Source organism: Geotrypetes seraphini, chromosome 4 (assembly GCF_902459505.1).
Source record: "Geotrypetes seraphini chromosome 4, aGeoSer1.1, whole genome shotgun sequence".
NCBI classification, from domain to species: domain Eukaryota; kingdom Metazoa; phylum Chordata; class Amphibia; order Gymnophiona; family Dermophiidae; genus Geotrypetes; species Geotrypetes seraphini.
This window is the reverse complement of record NC_047087.1, coordinates 256303735-256325250: the sequence shown is the minus strand read 5'-3', so window position 1 is coordinate 256325250 and position 21516 is coordinate 256303735. Positions and strand designations below refer to the sequence as shown.

General features: G+C 42.7%; 1 protein-coding gene across 1 annotated transcript in view; it reads left to right on the top strand.

Moving 5' to 3' along the window:
• The first annotated feature begins 13804 nt into the window (after positions 1-13804).
• The window catches only part of ACTA2 (actin alpha 2, smooth muscle), a 29289-nt gene continuing 21577 nt past the window's right edge, over positions 13805-21516 (top strand). Inside the window, exons 1-3 of the mRNA XM_033943663.1 lie at positions 13805-13932; positions 16071-16245; positions 18960-19088. Coding sequence (XP_033799554.1) covers positions 16117-16245; positions 18960-19088 — 258 coding nt within the window. The 5' untranslated portion in view covers positions 13805-13932; positions 16071-16116. The remainder of the gene's footprint in view (positions 13933-16070; positions 16246-18959; positions 19089-21516) is intronic.

The window sequence follows — 21516 nt, the reverse complement described above, 5'->3', positions numbered from 1 at the left end:
TAGGAATAAAGAGACACAAATGAGACTCAAGTTGGCATAATGCATTTAAAAATGTCTCTGGGCAGAGAGAGGCAGGAACCAAGCCCCACCTGACCTGCAAATTTCCCTACTTGATGAAAATTGCAATCTTAGTAGTTCTATGGAAAGATCCAACCTGGTTAGCAAATTCAACACGAACAATTAGACAGTAGATTGCAAGGTCAGTCAATAGTTAGAATGGGAACTATCCATATAGAGAAGTGTATCTCAAACTGTGTGCCTCCTGAGATTCCAAGTGTGAAGAGAGGCGCCTGCCAGCTGACTTCCCTATGCGGTACAGCGCCAGCGCTGCCAAGGCCTGCATGTTTTCTCCTTCTCTCTAGCATCCTCCGGCTTCCCCCCGACCTCCAGGTCTCACCTTTATAGCTAATTACAGCAGCCTGCAGAGGATTGCCGGTAGGTAAAATGATTTTATTTTCAATATAGTGATTGAAATGTGTCAGTTTTGAGAATTTGTATCTGCTGTGTATATTGTGTGTATATGAAAAATGAATGGAAAAAATTGCATTGCATTAGTAAAGGGGATGGATCTGGGGCAGAGCTTGGGTGGGCTTATGGAGGTCTGTGGTTGGGGTACTCAGTTGATAGTTGTTAGACTTAGGGAGTACTTAGCTTGAAGTAGTTGAGTAGGCCCTCTTCCCTGCTGGCACCCCCTACTGGCGTCTCAGGGCTCGTCTGGAGGACCTCTGCACATGCACGGATGTCAACGTGATGATGTCACGCATCTGTGTGATGTTATCATGGCAACGTCCGCACACTTCTGGGTGCCTCAAGCCGTGGCCACTACCTTTAGTGTGCCCTGGCTTGAGAAAGTTTGAGAGACACTGATATAGAGCCATTGATAATTCACAGATAGGACACTTTTGTCCATGTACATGGCAAGTCTCTAACAGGGTGCCTACAATTAGACACTTTTTTTCCGTTATATAATACCAGTGTAAGCGAATAAATACGCAAATAAATATCACAGAACTGGTACGAGGGTTCTTCAAAAAGTTTCTGCATTTTCATATTTTCACGGCAAATGTTTGAGGTGGATGAAGTGGTAAGAGAGCATATCGTAGAGTGTCATGTCAGGCAACAGGATGATTATGTGGAAAAGCGATGTAATTTGCTTTTGAGATATTTAATAAATAGGGTTTAAAAAAATAAAAGAACGGAAAGTTTTTGAAGATCCCTCATATAAATACTTGCACTTAAGTGCCTGAGATACCGTGTTTCCCCGAAAATAAGACCTAGTGCCTTTTTTGGCCCAAAATTAATATAAAAGAGTCTTATTTTCGGGGATGTCTTATTTTTTTTTCTTGTACAATGATCATCTCTCCCTTCCTCTCCTCCACCCCAATTTTTCCTATTTCCTTTCTCTTCCCCACATATATATCTTTCCTCCCCTCTCATCCATCCCCTTGTGCAGTATCTTTCTATCCCTCCCTCCCATCCCTTGTGCAACAGAATCCTTGCAGTTTCTATCCCTCCCTTCCTTCCATCCCCCATGTAGCATCTTTCTATCCTCCTCCTCGCTGCTGCGCACCCCCCCCACCCCAACCGACCAATCTCTCTCTCTGACCACGAGACAGAAAGAAATGTACTATATAACAAACCAGCAGCGTCGGCAGCAAGCTAGACAGGCTCCTTCACGGCCTGGGCCGTTCCTCTGTTGCATCACTGATGACATCGTCAGCAACGCGGCAGAGGAACGGCCCAGGCCACGAAGGAGCCTGTCTAGCTTGCTGCCGACACTGCCAGTTTGTTAAAAGGTACATTTCTTTCTGGCTCGCGGTCGGAGGGAGAGATGGGTCGACGAGAGGGGGGGAGCGCTGCCGGCGACTTCGGCTTATTTTTGAAGTAGGTCTTATTTTTGGGGAAACACGGTAAATGCCTAACATAAGTTACATATGTAAGTGGGAGCTTCATCCATGCCCTGACCAGGCTTTGCCCCTGCTTATACTGCTTGCAAATACACAGTATCAAAAATATGCACGTACTTATTGAATAACACTTGGGAGAAGTATGTACCGTATTTTCACGCATATAACGCGCGCGCTATACACGATTTTACAAACCGAGCATAACCATGCGCGTTATATGCGTGAGCGCGTTATACAATTATTTTCTGTCTTGCTGGCGCCCTCCTTCATCTTCCTGCAGCGTTCGCTGAAAGCTGCAGCAGCAGCTTCTATGCGCCTCCTGCGGCTGGGAAGCGTTCCCTCTGACGTTGTGATGTCAGAGGAACACTTATGGGTCAGCCGCAAGAGGCACATAGGATCCGCTGCCCGTGGCTTTCAGCGAACGCTGCAGGAAGATGGAGGAGGGCGCCAGCAAGACAGAAAACACACATACAATAGAATAGGCATTACAATAGAAAAACCTGGGAAAAAAAATTACTTCATTGGTAATTTCCCTGCTGGCGGCATTTGCTGATAGTTAAAATAGCTCAGCTAATATTTCTTGTGAAGTCATTTTGCATACGAAGCAACAATTAGATAAATAGGACTTAAACGCTGGCATGGATTATGAAAGTTCAATGAGGAGCATGCGCGGTATACGCGTGGGCGCGCTATACCAAAATTTTCTTACATAAATTCCTTGTTCCCGCGCGCTATACCCGTGTGCGCGTTATATGCGTGAAAATACGGTACATGTGTATATGCTAGTATTCTAAATATTTACATGTGTAACAAACACATACATTTTAGCCCCTCTGTTATAGTATTGCCCCCCTTTCCCTAAATAGATGAGTGCTCAGGGAGAGTAGGAGAAAGCCAAGTTTCCAAGTTTATTATAAAATTTGATTTATCGCCTATTCAAAATTGTTTTAAAAAAGTAAGCGCTGGAAGGCATCGTAATCATGTCTACAGGAAGCCGTCTAACAACACATTCGTAAAATCTGGCAACTCTACTTATACACCACCACACAACTTCACCTTGCAATTGGGAGACTACACATTCTATCACCCTATGACCTCTCTTTTGCTAGGTAGACATCAGCAGCGCTGTAATTCTCACCATGCCACATGCTAATAACTGGAACAACACTAAAACACTATGGGCTCCTTTTACGAAGGCGCGTTAGCGGCTTTATCGCACGCACCTTTTTAGCGTGCACTAACCCCGACGCTGGCTGAAAAACTACCGCCTGCTCAAGAGGAGGCGGTAGCGGCTAGCGCGGCCGGCAAATTAACACGCACTATTACGCGCTTTAAACCGCTAAACCGGCTTCGTAAAAGGAGCCCTTAGCTTCCTAAACTGTCTTATATGCAGCCTTATATATATATTGTTGCTGTTGTCTTCTTACAGATCCATCAGTTCACTTAAAGCTATTCTTCGTGCTATGTGCTATGACTCATAGACGTCTTGTATGCTATGACTCAGAAACCTCTCTGCAAGCTACACATGAAAGTGAGAACATGGTTTAAGGGGCTCTTATCTCACTTCACTTCTACCGGCAAAGTTTTATATTTAGAAACAACATCAAATCGTGCAAATTTGTATTCATAATCGACAAATTTCTGATGCTATAGATCTCTGCACTTCTTCCCCAGCTTAGTATAAGAAAGGAAAATGCAAACAAATTCATCTTGGAATGGATTATATAGGATGAAGACAAAATATTCCATTACAGTGGCAGTTGATCGTTCCGTTGAAACACTTAATGGCCACAAGCTCTCAGGAATCAACGTGCACAATGCGCAGCCAAAGTATTTTCATTCGGAGCAACTCTGCAAACTGGCATCTAGAGATATGTGCCACTTACACGGTCAAAGATGCCATTATTAGAGAATGACACCGGGACAACTTTGGTCCTGTCCCCGCAGGAACTCAACTTTTCCGTCTCATGCCTGTGAGTTTCGTCGCTGTCCCTGCCTCATTCCTGTAAACTCTGCCTGAACCGCACAAGCCTTGATTTTAAAGTGTTTGAGGCTTGTGCAGATAAGGGCAGAGCTTGCAGGAATTGGGCAGGGACAGGAAAAAAAACTCACCAGGACAGAATAGGAAAATTAGTTCCTGCAGGATGGGGAAAAATCTGTCCCCGTGTCACTCTCTAGCCTTTACTACTACTATTTATTATTTCCATAGCACTACCAGATGCACGCAGTGCTATACATTAAACACACTAGAGATGGTCACTGCTCGAAAGAGCTTGCAATCTAATTATGAAAGACACACTGGATAAAAATGGTGAATTAATATATGCTGCTCATGTGGGAGAAATACAAAGGGAGAACATAAGAATAGTCTTTCTGGGTCAGACCAATAGTCCATCTAGCCCAGTATCCCATCTTTATGGAGGCCAATCCAAGTCACAAGAACCTGGCAAAACCCAAAGAGTAGCAATATTCCATGCTACCAATCCAGGGCCAGCAGTGGCTTCCCCCATGTCTTTCTCAATAACTGACTATGGACTTTTCCTCCAGGAACTTGTCCAAACCTTTCTTATAACCAGCTACGCTATCTGCTCTTTACACATCCTCTGGCAATGCGTTCCAGAGCTTAACTATTCTCTGAGTGAAAAAAAAAATTTTTCCAATTGGTTTTAAAAGTATTTCCATGTAACTTCATCGAGTGTCCCCTAGTCTTTGAAATTTTTGACGGAGCGAAAAATCAATCCACCTCAGGTAGAGAGAGTAGGGGGCTACAGAGGGAATGGTAAACAAATGTGTTGCTTTACAAATTGGTAGGGTTAACACAGTTCATTGACAGGTAGGCCCTTTTGTGTACTAAAAACATCCAAATCCTGATTTTGGAAAATCAGAATTTGGATTTTCACACTGCATTTCATCCAAATACAAAGGGGCATATTGTAGGTATGTTTTAGGTAGGGCTAAGAAGGACCCTAATGTAGGACGTCTAACATGGATTTTCAAATGGGAAGAAACATCCATGTCTAAAAAGAAGGACATTTTTATCTAGACGTATTTCAGTCATGTCCTAGTCACAAAAAGTTGCCCTAATTGAGCAACTGACCACAGGAGGGATGAAGGCATGAATCGTCCAGTGGTTGCTGTCCCCACTCCCTTTCCCCTGAAAGTGAAACTGGAAAGGAAAGCCAGGTCTATGTGGCAATATTGAAAATGATGCCAGACAGACATTCATGTTTCTGTTTTGTTTTTTCATTCAGAAGATAGAAGTTTCACTTTGGAAAATGGCTATTTATTTTGGATGTTTTCAGTATAAAAACATCCTTCTCACTGCCATAATCAAACTGGAAATCTAGACATTTCCTCATTTGATTATGGCTGAGAGATTGGCTTTTTTTTAAAAAAAAAATGTTATGAGCAGGACTTTGTTTTGTGGTGTATTTGATGACTAACATACTCTCTTCTGCTTTACAGTATATGCTCATCTATAAATTGATCTCATGTATAAGTCATGGGCATGTTTAGGACTAAAAATGGCTAAAAATGCTTTGACCTAAGTATAAGTCGAGGCTGGGTCCCACATTACTTTCTCTCTTTTCCTCCCCTCCACATCCAGGTCCAACATTACTCCCTCCTCTTCAGCATCTCCCCTGCCTTTTCTAGCTCCCTCCCTCACCATAGCCCACAGCTTCAAAGATTTCAACAGGGTCAGAACAGACTTAAACTAAGGCTGCCAACTGGATCCAGATTCGCAGGACAGGGTTGATCCAGGCCTAGGTTTACCCCAGTGCATGTTGAGACTTGTAATCTTGCTTTTCGTAAGGCATGCAAGGGGGAAATCAGAACTACAAGTCCTTGCATGTAACAGGGTAAATCCATGATTGGAACAACTCTGTTCTGTGAATCTGGATCCTGTTGGCCACCTTAGCTTAAAGCAGGTGTGTCAAAGTCCCTCCTTGAGGGCCACAATCCAGTCGGGTTTTCAGGATTTCCCCAATGAATATGCATGAGATCTATTAGCATACAATGAAAGCAGTGCATGCAAATAGATCTCATGCATATTAATTGGGGAAATCCTGGAAACCTGACTGGATTGCAGCCCTCGAGGAAGGACTTTGACACCCCTGGCTTAAAACCAGGAGGAAATAACTAATCATCAGATTTCAAAGGATTATATATTTATTCCTCACTGATAAGTCTTTCACTCTAAACTTTGGCAAGTTTACAAAAGCAAAATATATTTTCACAATTCACAAATCCTTCCTATTCAAGCAGAATGTTTTCTTCAGGAATTAGTATTTCTTAGCACCCGCACACACCTAGCTCTTTCAACACCATCTCAACTAAACTTCCTCTTTGAACCTACTGCTTGAGAAGCCAATCCTTTTAGCAGTAGCTGTCTCTCCAGGTCACCTGATAATTATGTACACTTTCCTAGAGGCGTGCCCTCTTCTCAGTGTGCATGCTCATAACGAGCTTTTAACCAGTCTCAGTTGCGCACCTCCCTCCAAACCTCTTCTCTTTAATGTGAACACTGTTCAAGCTTATCCTGACGTTCTTCCCTTACCAGGGACATATTAGATCTGGTTGTATCCTCTCAAGTAACTTCAGCACAGCCATAGTATCTTTACCATATTTGCATGAAGCTAGTACTAATGAGTGTTACTGTTTATTGAAAGCTTCTATACTGCTTCTAATGACTGGGTTGTCAATTCAGAGCGGTCCACATTCGATGACATTGATAAGCATAACCTATAGATAAGATGACCCTAGTGCTCATATATTGATGAGATTTTGAAGTCAAAATTTCTCAACTTATAAAGTATATTAGGTAATTAGGATAATTGACTATAAATTAAGAAATACAGTATGGGGCTCATAATTTAAAAAAACCCCAAAATGTCTAAAAAGTGGCCTAAATGGGTACTTGGACGATCGAAAAGCCTGATCGTCCAAGTACCCATAACCAAAGCTGGTTTTAGACATTCTAAAACCAGTTTAGGCTTTTCCCCTGCCTCTAAATGCATAGAGCGAAAAGAGGCGTTTTTAGAGGAGGGGAAAGGGCGGGAGGTGGGCTAACCTAGACATAGGCGTACAGCAGGTATAACCAAAACTTTAGGCAGGTTGCCTAGTCAGCACTTATACGTTTTGACTTAGACCAAGTCAAAACAAGTATAAGTGCCGAAAAAGGGGCTGCTGAGTTGATTGCGCTGCCACGATGAGCTCAGCAGCCCCGGCAACCTGCCTATCACCCCCCGACAACGATCGGTGCAGGAGGGAGCCCAAGCCATCCTGCCCTGCCAAAACCCCACCCACCTGACATGACCAGGGCAGGAGGGAGGCCAAGCCCTCCTTCCCCAGCGACCCACCCCCATTCGATTGGGGCAGGAGGTAGGCCAAGCCCTCCTGCCCCAGCGAAACCCTCTATCCCCCACCCCCACTAAGATATGGGCAGGAGGGGGGTTGGCGGGTGGAGCCGATCGGGGGTTCGGGGGGGGGCAATCGTGGGAGGGGGGTACGCTGAGGGCAGGAGGGCCTGGGATCTCTCCTGCCCATATCTTAGTGGGGATGGGGGATAGGGGGTTTTGCTGGAGCAGGAGGGCTTGGGCTTCCTCCTTCCCCAATCGTGTCGGGGAACGTGGCGGTTCTTCGGGCAGGAGGGCTTGGGCTCCCTCCTCCCCAGGTCGTTTCGGGGGGTGATGGATTGTGACAGGAGAGATTGGCTATCTCTCCTGCTGTGATAGCGATCCAAAGTGCCGCGGTTGATGGCACTTCGGGATCGTTATCACGGCAAGGAAGATGAGCCATCTCTCCTGCCGCCATCGTTGCTGGGGTGAGGGTAGGGGTGGATTCTGTAACCAATGTTTTTGACAGATACTAATTACAGAATCCAGCTTTTAGGTGAAGGACTGGCTCTTCCTTCGCCTAAAAGCTCTTGTGTTGAGCGTTTGGGACTTAGGCTTTTTTGAGATTCATTACATGTAATAAGTGTAGACGTAGTGGTGGTCTGGGCATTTAAACAGCTGAACGTAGAGGCAGGCAATTATTTTTTTTAAAAACCACCCTCCTTTTGGATTTTTTTTGATAATGGACATTTTCCCTGCTTCTAATTCAACGTTTAGGGCCTTAGGCCAAAAGGGGACTTAGACCTTTTTTAAAAAATTATGCCCCTCCACGTGTGTGAGGGAAGGTAGGAAAGAAGACTAAACTGATGCAATAGAATTTAAGAACCTCTAATAACCTACCCATTAATATTCTATGGCTGTAACAACTACATTACATTTTAAATGAGGCAAAAGAATTTGAGACCCTATCCCAACCAATCTAATGCTTACTTTTAATATTCTAGGGCTGTGACAATTGGAATTATGCTCAGGCAAAATAATATTAGCCTCTTTAAACAAGCTAATGACTAATTTTTACTTTTCTGAAATTAATAATTTTATCAATAACCAATAGGTTTTCTTCTATCCCAAGCTTTAAGTCACCAATGCTCCAAGTCTATGTTCATTTTTAGAATACTAGCACAATTTAAATTTATAGAATTTAGATGCAATCATTTGCCCCAGCCATAGAGCTATTATAAGTGAAAATACTTAAGCGCAGCAGCAACCCACATAACATACAGAGTATCCTGTAAGTTATGCACCTAAGTGGGAGCCCCTCCATGCACTACCCATGTTCTGCCCCTGTGTATGCCCTCCTTGCAAATAAGCGCTATATAAGTTATGCGGATACTTGCAGAATAGTGCTTAGGTGGCAAGCTAGCATGTATGCACAAAGGCAAGCACCTATGCACATAAATGCAGGAATGTCATTTATCACACACTAGCTGATGCCCCGGCGTTGCACGGGTATTTAATTATAGCAATAACACTGTAAATGGATTCAAATAAAGATACTTTATAATGGTGAATGAAATTATTTTTTTACAGTTTTATAAAAAGTACAATATTCAAATTATAATGTGAAATATTTGACAAAATGAATACAATACAACTAACACAAAACTTGATTATAAACAACATTTTTAGTTTCACCTCCAGGAGCAAGAACATATAAATTCTTGGGTGAAGAGACCCCCAGAACATATCACCCCAGTTAGTGAGGGATCTGCATACCAAGTTTCGTTCAAATCGGTCAAGCCGTTTTAGATTTACTGTGAGAATGGCAGCTGTTTACATTTTTTCCATTGACATGAATGGGTGAAATCTGATGTTCTGTTTGTAGCTCCGCCCACGTGTGCAGTTGGGCCGCGAGACCCCCAGGACATATCACCCCAGGTAGTTGGAATTACTGTGAGAATGGCAGCTGTTTACATTTTTTCCATTGACATGAATGGGTGAAATCTGATGTTCTGTTTGTAGCTCCGCCCACGTGTGCAGGTGGGCCGCGAGACCCCCAGGACATATCACCCCAGGTAGTTGGAATTACTGTGAGAATGGCAGCTTTTTACATTTTTTCCATTGACATGAATGGGTGAAATCTGATTTTCTGTTTGTAGCTCCGCCCACATGTGCAGGTGGGCCGCGAGACCCCAGAACATATCACCCCAGGTAGTGAGGGATCTGCTTACCAAGTTTCGTTCAAATCGGTCAAGCCATTTTTGAATTACTGTGAGAATGGCAGCGTTTTACATTTTTTCCATTGACATGAATGGGTGAAATCTGATGTTCTGTTTGTAGCTCCGCCCACGTGTGCAGGTGGGCCGCGAGACCCCAGAACATATCACCCCAGGTAGTTGGAATTACTGTGAGAATGGCAGCTTTTTACATTTTTTCCATTGACATGAATGGGTGAAATCTGATTTTCTGTTTGTAGCTCCGCCCACGTGTGCAGGTGGGCCGCGAAACCCCCAGAACATATCACCCCAGGTAGTGAGGGATCTGCATACCAAGTTTCGGTCAAATCGGTCAAGCCGTTTTTGAATTACTGTGAGAATGGCAGCTCTTTACATTTTTTCCATTGACATGAATGGGTGAAATCAGATTTTCTGTTTGTAGCTCCACCCACGTGTGCAGGTGGGCAGCGAGACCCCAAGTAGTGATGGATCTGCATATCAAGTTTCGTTCAAATCGGTCCCACAGCTTTTTACATTTTTCCCATTGACTTGAATGGGTGAAATCAGATTTTCTGTTTGTAGCTCCGCTCACGTGTGCAGGTGGGCCACGAGACCCGCAGAACATATCACCCCAGGTAGTGAGGATCTGCATACCAAGTTTCGTTCAAATCGGTCCCACAGCTTTTTACATTTTTTCCATTGACTTGAATGGGTGAAATCTGATTTTCTGTTTGTAGCTCCGCCCACGTGTGCAGGTGGGCCGCGAGACCCCCAGAACATATCACCCCAGGTAGTGAGGGATCTGCATACCAAGTTTCGTCCAAATTGGTCACAGTGAGAATGGCAGCTTTTTACATTTTTTCCATTGACATGAATGGGTGAAATCTGATTTTCTGTTTGTAGCTCCGCCCATGTGTGCAGGTGGGCCGCGAGACCCCCAGAACATATCACCCCAGGTAGTGAGGGATCAGCATACCAAGTTTAGTTCAAATCGGTCCCACAGCTTTTTACATTTTTCCCATTGACTTGAATAGGTGAAATCTGAAGTTATGTTTGTAGCTCCGCCCACGTGTACAGTTGGGCCGCAAGACCCCCAGAACATATCATCCCGGGTAGTGAGGGATCCGCATACCAAGTTTCGTTCAAATCGGGCAAGCCGGTTTTACAGAGGCAGTTTTTTCCATTGACATGAATGGGTGAAATCTGATTTTCTGTTTGTAGCTCCGCCCAGGTGTGCAGGTTGGCCGCGATACCCCCAGAACATATCACCCCAGGTAGTGAGGGATCTGCATACCAAGTTTTGTTCAAATCGGGCAAGCCGTTTTTGCGTTGGCAGCTGTTTTACATTTTTTCCATTGACATGAATGGGTGAAATCTGATTTTATGTTTGTAGCTCCGCCCACATGTGCAGGTTGGCTGTGAGACCCCCAGAACATATCACCCCAGGTAGTGAGGGATCCGCATACCAAGTTTTGTTCAAATCGGGCAAGCCGTTTTTGCGTTGGCAGCTGTTTTACATTTTTTCCATTGACATGAATGGGTGAAATCTGATTTTCTGTTTGTAGCTCCGCCCACATGTGCAGGTGGGCCGTGAGACCCCCAGAACATATCACCCCAGGTAGTGAGGGATCGGCATACCAAGTTTCGTTCAAATCGGGCAAGCCGTTTTTGCGTTGGCAGCTCTTTACATTTTTTCCATTGACATGAATGGGTGAAATACGATTATCTGTTTGTAGCTCCGCCCACGTGTGCAGGTGGGCCGCGAGACCCCCAGAACATATCATCCCGGGTAGTGAGGGATCTGCATACCAAGTTTCGTTCAAATCGGTCAAGCCGTTTTTGCGTGATCGCGGCACATACATACATACATCCGATTTTATATATATAGATTGGTTCTATTTTAATTTATTTTTTTTTCTAAAGCCTCTGCTTCTCCTTTGTACCTCAGAAAGCCTACCCTGCGTGGGTTTAGGACCACAGTACAATTTAGAGCCCAGTAGGGAAAAGAAGCCTGAGGGTTTAACTTTCTGGGAGGGCCTTTTATTTGTCACCATCCTCACAAAGAATACCATTGGCAGTGCAGGCAGTGGGTCCTGTGCCCTTAGGTGTGTTTACATATCTGTCTATAAGGATCAGGGCCAGTGTAAGAGTATTAAACACCCTAGGTGAACCTTTAGCTTTGTATTCCCTCAATGCACTTTTAGGCACTAAAAGGGAAAATTTTATACACAGTTGCCTTAACTTAGGTGCCGGTAAGCACCCTACGGGTGCCTAAGTTAAAGAGGGAAACAACGTTATAAATGCAACTTAAATAAAAATTCAAAGTGCCTAATGCCACTGTAGGCGTGGCTAATGCCAGAAGTGGAATTAGGCATTGTAAAGTGCCTACATAGGTGCAATTCATTTCAAAGGCAGGCCCTAGAAATGTAGACCTTGAAAACCCTGGCCTACATTTCTGGCACCTATCTTTGCCGGAGGTGCGATTCTCTAAACAGCACCATTGTGTGATTGACACAGGCTTGGCCATTGAGAATGGCGCCGTGTAGAGAATCCAGCAGCAAAGTCCTCTTCTGCTCAAGATTTTGTTAATTTAAGATTAATTTAATTTACACTGCCCCCCTCCCCCCCCCCCCATCTGCTAATCTGGAGGATTACAAATAAGATTGTCAAGTGATTAATTAATATATTTCTGAGTGATTATTGTACACTTGTTGTAATTTCTGAAAATGAATAAAGATTTTTTTTTTTAAAAAAAAGAAATTACATTAGGCTTTTTTATCACCAGCTATGGCAGTAAAAACTCCGATGCTTATAAAATTCCTACAAGCTTCAAGAATTTTTACTGTTATGGCTGATGATAAGAAAAGCCTAACATGGCTTCATAAAAGGGGGAGAGGGTTAATGTAATTTATTTCAGTAATTATACCTGTAACCCGTTCTGAGCTCTATAGGAAAAGCGGGATAGAAAAAAAAAAATTAATAAATAAATGTCCCACACCACACCCTGAATGAGCTCTTTGAAGGTTATAGACATATACAATAATACAAATAAATCACAAAATGAAACACAAAGTATCAAATATACAAATAACAAGTAAAGATAAATCTAGTAACCTCAATACCACCCCTACAAAAATGATCCTATAGAAATGCATTAAAGTATGAAAATACATGATGATTCTTTGAGTCTGTGTGGCTTCAGGATCTATTGTTTGGCTTTGACTGCAGTTGTTTTTTCTCCCCTCTCCCCCATAAGCTGTTGCCCTAGGCAACCATATATTCTGCCTAATGGCCTTGAAAAGGAGTTTTCCCCATTCTATACCTATGGAAACAATGTTTATTGAATAAGGCCCAAGTCCAGTATCTCCAGTGTACAGTTTTAAATGGTGTTTTGATTTCTTTTTAATTTTCACATTACCTTTTAAACTAGCCTTAACCTTATCCATGCACTTGCCCATATTAACAGTACAAGGGATCAGTAGTAGAAACCAGTGATGAAAGTGGCTCTGTTGACAGCGATTCTCTGAATGGGCACCGTTTCTGCTCCTCTAGGTAACTTGAAAACATATCGGGTAATAAAAAAAAGAAAGCCACAGATTCTTTGGCTTTTCAGAGTTAGATTAGTAAGTGAACTAAAACATTCCCAGGGGTTCTTAGATTTTACAATAAAGGTATAAGTCTCCTGAGAGTACTGGTGAATTGTATCCTCATGGGAGCTGGAGCGATGCCTTTTGTAATCCATCCCATACTAGCATTTTTTTTTTTTTCTAAAAATGCCACTAACTGCTCTTTTTGTGTTACTTTTTCATAACACAAGGCTTTTCTATATAAATAAATACAGCCCTTAAAGTAATTCTGCCATCAGTCAATTTGTTATATGTCACAGCAAATGGATGCGGAAATGGCTGTTTTCAGCGATTTTGGTGCACCATTAATTTTATAACAATCTTCCCTTTAAAAGTATAACGAGCAGGTCACTAAGCCTCTGGCAGATCTGTGCACGCCATACCCACAGTTGACCACTAGTCTTCATTACTGTGTACTGCATTTGCACCTTGAAATACTACCTTTTATGCTAGATCAAAAGCTCATGGGTCTTTTGCTAGAATGTGCATCCTTTGCCAAAAGACTGACTATCTGTCAGGAGTACAGTATTGTCAGTGTATTTTAGCAGCTGTCCTGAAGTTTTAATGTGTTTATGTTCCACAGTCGAAGTCTTCTCCTCCAGTTTCACGAGTACTACAGTGGAATGCAATGGAAGAGACCCAGACCCTTGTCCACCCAGAAGAGAGGTTTTTGTGCTGAGGTCCCTATATGGTTGCGTTGAAATGGGAGATGGAGTTGAAGTCTGTCTGTGCTCCTTGTTTGGGAAGCCGGTGGGAGGAGAACAGGGCAAGGGGCTATATAATCAAACAACTTGCAGATTCACGGTGCACCATCCGGAGCAGCTAACCCCAGCCAAGTGCTGTCAGGGTAAGTGAAACACAACGGCACTATAACAACAGAGATGACATGCTAGGCAAGCTAGACCACAGTGAGGAAAGCCGGATGATGCAGGATGCTATTGTAACTTTGATTTTCAGTTCTGTATGAATAATGTGTATTTGAAACTGCTATATTGAAGGCTAAAATCATGGAACTACAGGATTATCTATAATAGTCACAACAAGATTTAATGAAAATGATAAATGCAGTTCTATAGAACACATTGTTTGCTGCGAATGATTTGATATGTGGCTGTGATCATAAGTCTGTATTGTACAGGGACATTTGGCACCTTTCTGGTAGTAGATGCAGAATGATTGCTGCCCCTTGGTTTTTGTAGCTCAGATCTGAATGTTGTTAAAATGCTGCATGCAACGGATATATTTTGAGTTCCTTCCCATGCTGTTACCTGCTTTGAAATGAGTTTCACCCTGCTCCATTAAATATTCTAAAACAGGGCTAAAGTTTTGTCTGCAAGCTCTGCTGGGGAGGGACTTAGGGCTCCTTTTACGAAGCCGCGGTAGCGGTGTAATGCGCGTAATAGCGTGCGCTAAACCCCCGGACACGCTAGCCTCTACCGCCTCCTCTTGAGCAGGCGGTAGTTTTTCGGCTAGCGCAGGGGTAGCGCGTGATTAAAAGTCGCGCGCGTTGAAGCCGCTTCGTAAAAGGAGCCCTTAGTGTCCCTAAGCGTTAGCATTCTCACCTAGTACTTCTTTCTGAGCTGAATGTCTCTATAGTCTTCTTGTGAACTCTCAGGGTGATTCTAAAGAAGGTATATTTCTAAGGGGCTCTGTTAAGCAATAAAGAGGCAGGAGAGAAGAGGGGTTTGGGGTTAATCGACCCTTCCCTCAATAATCATCCAGAGGGAGCAGGATTACAATCCATGTCTCAAGCCATGTGGGGAAACTCTGCGCCTGTTTACACTAATGTATAGTGTTCATTCTGGAAAGTACAGATTACACGCTGCAGAAATCACAGCTTGGCAGCAGAGGGCTCCGCCTGACTCTTCAGACTTCAAGTTTCCTCCAGTTTTGTGGCTTATTACTAAATATGGTTCTTGTTGGAGTCCAATGAGCTTTGAACTGTGGTTTTCTTTTCACCCCTCCCCCTACCAGTCATTTTTGGCAGAGTATGAGCTTGAATTGGTGCTTGAACAAAAGCCCTGACCTAGAATTCTATTCCAAAAACAGACATTGGAGAGACTATTTCCTAATTAGGAAATGGTTTATGCCAGACCAGGCTGTTCATTCATGTTGTGAAGCAGCACAGTCCCTGTGGGGGGAATAATCACCCTAGTGCATGAAAACTCTCTCAGTGGTACTTTTAACCAAAATCAGTGTAGATGCTGAAATATTTTCTTGCATTTTACAACTTGGGACTGCATATAAAGAGACATGGGACTAAATATAAAGAGATTACAAATTTGATTTAAAAACGCACTTTTTTTTAAATCAATTTTGTTTTAGCTTCAGGAAAAATCAACTGGGTTTCAAATATAATTTCTTCTGTACACCTATGCTGGACTATTTCTGAACTAGAAAGATTAACACTGAACATTATCCTCCCTTGCAATAATTTCTTCTGAAATTAGCAGATTTGGCATACCAGACAACAGATTTCTGTCTGGTTTCTCTATCATTTATTTAATTTCTGTACCTTTTTCTTGGCAAAGCCATTCAAGATGGTTTACAAATCGAAGCAAAGCAAAAAGTCTAAACTATATTAAAACAACTGCAAAGAACATCGCATCATAGCTGTTATTACTTGATTGGTTTTAGTTGTGCTCCCAATAATTTGTCTCCCTGGATTTGGAGAATTTACCATGGAGGAGAGTGTGGTGGAGTGGGTAGAGCTACAGCACCCTGAGGTTGTGGGTTCAAACCCTGCATTGCTCCTTGTGACCCTGGGCAAGTCACTTAATCCTTCACTGCCCCAGGTATATTAGATAGACTGTGAACTCGCCAGGACAGATAGGGGGAATGTTTGAAGTACCTTTATGCAAACCGCTTTGAGTGTGGTTGTAAAACTACAAAAAGGCAATAGACAAGCCTCAATCCCTTTTCCGCACTATGGTCTGTCACAGAACAGTAGGAAAGCTCTAATTATTCCACTTTGTTCCCTTTTAGGAAGTTTTGCTTGTGAGGGGGGTTGAGGAAGTTGGACTAAGAGAAGATGTGTGACGAGGAGGACACTACTGCACTGGTGTGTGACAATGGCTCTGGTCTCTGTAAGGCTGGCTTCGCCGGGGATGATGCTCCGAGAGCCGTTTTCCCTTCCATCGTGGGACGGCCGAGGCATCAGGTGAATAACACTGAATATTTCCTGGAGTTATGCCATTGTGGCAGTTTTTTAATAGACATATTGCACAAGAATAAATTGGGCATGGGGGTAAGAAAAAAAAAAGCTGGTACAGCAGTGTGGTGCTGCAGCCAAATGTCAAAGCAAATTCTTTGCTGTAGTAACTGCAGTTGAATTCCAGTCTTCATTTGCTTAATTTGAAGAGATTATGTGTTGGCTTTTGTTAGTCTGTTCTGTATAGTAAAGACAAAAAGGGGATGGGCAATCTTGTCCTCAAGAACCACAACCCAGTCAGGTTTTCAGGATTTCCCCAGTGAATATGCATGAGATCTATTTAAATGCACTGCCTCCATTTGTCCTATTTATCTACTATATTGCAATTTATTATTTAGATGGGGGGGGTCTCATGGAGGTATGTGGTCTGCTATTTAATGTGTGGTACGAATATGCTTTGTGATATGTGATAATTTGTTATTATTACACAAGTGTGCAAATATGGAAGGAATTTAAAGTATTAATTTAATAGCTTCATGCATATTCATTGGAGAAATCCTGAAAACCTGATTGTGTTGTAGCTCTTGAGGACGAGGTTGCCCACCCCTGTGTTGCAGTGACAAGACTGCCCTTCAGTAGATTGCCTTTCCTCGCCTATAGCTCATAGCTGGTGATTGTTGCACACAGCTGGCACTTCTGCAGGGGTGTATAAATTATGATAAAACAAATATATGAAAACCAAGTTACTTACCCCCCCCCCCTCTTTTACAAAACCGCGATAGCGGTTTTTAGCACAGGCCGGCACACGGAATGCTCTGCGCTGCTCCCAACACTCATAGAGTTCCTATGAGCATCAGGAGCAGCGCAGAGCATTCAGCGTGCTGGCCTGCACTAAAAAACGCTATTGTGGTTTTGTAAAAAGGGTAGGAGGGGTTTAGAGAGTTCCAAAACCTAGATCAGAATGATCAACCATTGGGTGAAAATACTATATATACCAAAGAGGTGATAATGCCATTTTGGAAAGTACTGGGATAGAAATGCGAATACATTACTGATTTCCTATTGAGTTACTATTGAAATTTATTGAGTTGCTATTGAAATCTATTGAGGGCTTAGTGACTCTGGCCCTACCCAATTAATTTGATATTCTTTTAGTTAAGTTCACTGCTGAGTTCTCCATATTTCAATATGCATCAAATCAGTGTTTAGCTGTAAATATGTATTAGGATTTCTGAAGTGTTCAGACAAAAATTCTATTGCATCTCTTGACTAGTTAAGATTTTCATGTAGAGGTTCAGTAGATGGTGGTAGGAAACATTTGCTTTTTTAGGATATTATTAAACTATGGTACTCTGTTGCCTTGTCCATCTAATCTACGAGGGGCCGCTGAAAAGTTCTCAGCCCGACCAAGAAAAGAACGGTGTGGAGCCATGAAACTTACGAGTTATTCCACGCTTTTCTTGACACTTTTGAAATGAAACAAAAAGTGTCAAGAAAAGCGTGGAATAACTCGTAAGTTTCATGGCTCCACATCATTCTCTTCATGTACTTGAAGGTTTCTCCCTCTTTCTGTCTATACAGGAAATGTTTACTTCATAAAACCCTAGACTAGCTAACTTTCTACCCTAGTTTCACCACCACAAGTAAAAATGAATATTTCCAGTCATGGGCCTCACCTTTCTCTTTTTTTCTTCCCACCGTCCACATTATCACAGTTCCTAAAATTAATTAAGAATTTATATGTCAGGTTTTGGAGGGATTAAATCATCCAAAATGGTATACAACCACTATTTCCATAAGTTTTTCATGAAATTCTCTCTATTTCTTCCCGAATGAAAAGTATCACTAGACAGTTCTTTCTATAGAAGGTTACACTAAAGTTAGAAGGAATCTTAGACATAGTAATATTGTAAATAGTGGTAGGTATAGACCAATTGACCCATCGAGTCTGTCTAGAACTTTTAAATCACCTGCAATAATGTTCTAAACATAAAACCCTATACTTTGGTAGCAATGTCAGAAATGCTTGGATTTACTTTAGTCCAATGTCAGGACCAACTTGGCCAGTCAATATAAAGAATTTGTAGAACATCAAGAGCTCTGTACTTCATACGTTCAGTGTAAAGGCAGAAGATGCTCCCTACTTCATGTACCACTTCTGCAAACAAATCTTGATCTTTTTGGCAGCTCTTTAAATTGTGTTAGCTTGCTGCTTACAAATGTGTATCCATGTCTTTAAAATATTTCTTTATATTATAACACACATTTGTTTCTTTCAACGGAGAAGTAGCCTAGTGGTTAGAACCAGTAGGCTGAAGCCTGGTTCAAATCATGCTGCTGCTCCTTGTGACCTCGGGCAAGTCACTGATCCCTCCTTTGCCTCGGGTACAAGTTTAGACTGCATGTCCTTCTGGGATAGGATGTACTCGAATGTAGTTCATCATGACCTACATCTGATAAAACTGCGAGTCAAATCCATAAGTAAAAATAACTAACCTTACATCTGCCACTAGAATAAAGCAATGATGAATCAAAAGGGATAAGGCTCACATAGCTGGTCCTAGGATGGACTGATAATAATTATTTCCTACTGCAGATCTGGCGCTGCTAAGCTCGGTCACTTAGGATTTACAAAATGAGATAAGCGATGTCATTTCCAAGCCTTTGTTTTTCAATATCCAGCTCTATGAAACTGAGGTGAGTTTTGTTCTCTGATCCAACAGGGTGTGATGGTCGGAATGGGTCAGAAAGACAGTTACGTGGGAGATGAAGCTCAAAGCAAGAGAGGAATCCTGACCCTGAAGTATCCAATAGAACATGGCATCATCACAAACTGGGATGACATGGAGAAGGTACAGTCACAGTGCTTGCAGCCATTGGCATAGTTGGGGGGGTGGTCTTTCTGAAGGGCAAAGGCACCCGTCCTTCTCTCTGCCCCCTCCTTCCTGACCCCCTCCCCCCGCTGCACACGTGCGCCCCTTCCCTTCCCTCGTACCTCTTTCTCCCTGCGTGAGCAGCATTACGAACTTGCCGTCCGCGTCGGTGTCGCCTCTCTCTGACGTCACTTCCGGGCCCCGCACCTAGGAAGTGACGTCAGAGGGATAGCCGACATGACGCGGGCAGCAAGTTCGTAATGCTGCTCACGCAGGGAAAATTAAAGAGGTACGAGGGAAGGGAAGGGGGGGTGCATGCACATCAGGGGGGGTTGGGAAGGAACTGGGGTGGGGGTGGGGGAGGGACGCCACTGCTCTGGGTGCCACTTACCTTTGCTACGCCACTGCTTGCAGCTCTGGCCTTTGCATGCTTTTACTTCACTCACAAAATCAAAGTGTTATGTCTAATTTAGAACCTGTTTGCTGTTGTCGTTTAATTCCAGGAATGTTCACTATATTTGAAATTAATCTCTGGCAGGGCAAGAAGAGTTACTGTAGATACGAGTGCAGATGATGTAGGAATTTTTGCAAAGTTTTACATAAAAGAATGTTTGCCTCTGAGTTCATATCCTTCTCACTGTTCCCTCTTAGCTGAGCAGGAGTCCTCCAACTGCAATTGCTGCCATTTCTACCAATATGGTGTTTCAGTATTGTATTGTGTATTCAATCATTAGAGACAGGCAGGTTCCCTGGAGTCCTGCAGAGCTTCCTTGTCCTTCACTATTTCAAATGTGATAGCGAAACATCCCCCCCCCCCGCCCGCAAAGCAGAACTGTAAGTACAGGACCCCCGTTCAGCTGAGTGAACAGTGCTTCTAGGTTATATGTAAGATTATCTAAGCCCAATTACTCTAATATTTGCAAATGCTCTCTTGGGGGCCATTTAATATAAGTACCCATTGCTTCTAATGCTTTAGTACCATCTGAAAAGTATGCGGCACTGTATTATGACTTCTTATTCCTTTTGAAAGTGATAAGTAAAATCGTAGCCCTCCTGATATAGTACTAAACTTTAGAATGTAGAATGCATTAGTTCTGGGATACAAATTGCATATCCTGATGGCTGGAAGACGCAATCAAATGGTTTTTATTCTAGTCAAAGTACAGCATCATGCCCTGAGCTGACTGTATGTGGCCCAGACTTCAACTTTCATTAGAACCTATCGATCTTTTCCAGATAAGCCCCGCCACTAATGGAAAAAGTGGACGCGCCGAAAGTTAAGCCCCGCCACCTTTTGCCAGCGCACGCAACCTTAACCAGTGAAGTTCTCAGCACAACGGCCCCACAACGCGGCGCGATGTGTATAAAGTAAAGTGGGGGGGTTCCCCCCCACGCCCCCCCGTCGGAGCACCCAAAAAAGATTATAAAAAAGAGGATATGAAACTTAACATTATAAAAAAATAGGATAAACTGTCGACCATTTTTTTAAGGGCTCCGACGGGGGGGTGTGTGGGGGGAATCCCCCCCCACTTTACTTTCTACAGATCGCGCCTCTTTTTTATAATTTTTTTTGGGTGGCGGGGGTTAACTTTTTGGCGAGGCTTATCTGGAAAAGATCCTTACCTATGACAGTGGTCTCAGTCTGGTTCGATACAGCACATGCATCTCATGTACATTCATTCTGGAAATCCTGAAAAGCCAACTTGCTGGGTGGATTCTGAGGACTAAACTGAAACTGGAATAGGAGAGAGTAGGGAACATACTACTTGTTTGCTCAGCAGGAGATGCTACAGTCATAAATGCATAATCTAATCTTTAGTTTTATATACCGATTCAACAAAATATTAATAAAATATACAAGGGATTAGAACAAAACTTTATCTTCTATAGTCATTAGCTTGAAGAAGAGGAGTCAATAATAAATTTCTGAAATAAGTATATCTTCAGTCTGACTGTAGAAGGAAGATCATTCCAAATTATTACAAATAAAAAGGAAAAGGATCGACAGAAATTGGCCATAGTTTTTATTCTCTTAACAGTGGGAAAGCCAAGTTAAAATTTCTGAGAACTCCTGAGATTAGAATATTTTTCTTGAATTAAACAAGACAGGGACCAAAGAGTAAAAAAAATCCCATATAGGATTTTAAAAATTACAGTTTTCAGAATTAAATAGTAAAACACATAACCAAGGGCTTAGGTGTTTTACTGAGCTGAGCTGGGCTACAGCACACAGAGGGGCACCAACAGAAAAGAAAGGCATGGCCTGTGGAAGGAAGGATAATTCCCAAACCCCATAAGAGTCACTAAACATCAGTGGAGCTAAACACTCAAATGACATAACATGGAAGCACATACCTCCTAATTCTGCATAGAGCATCAAAAGTTAGATGCCAATTAGGTGCCTGAC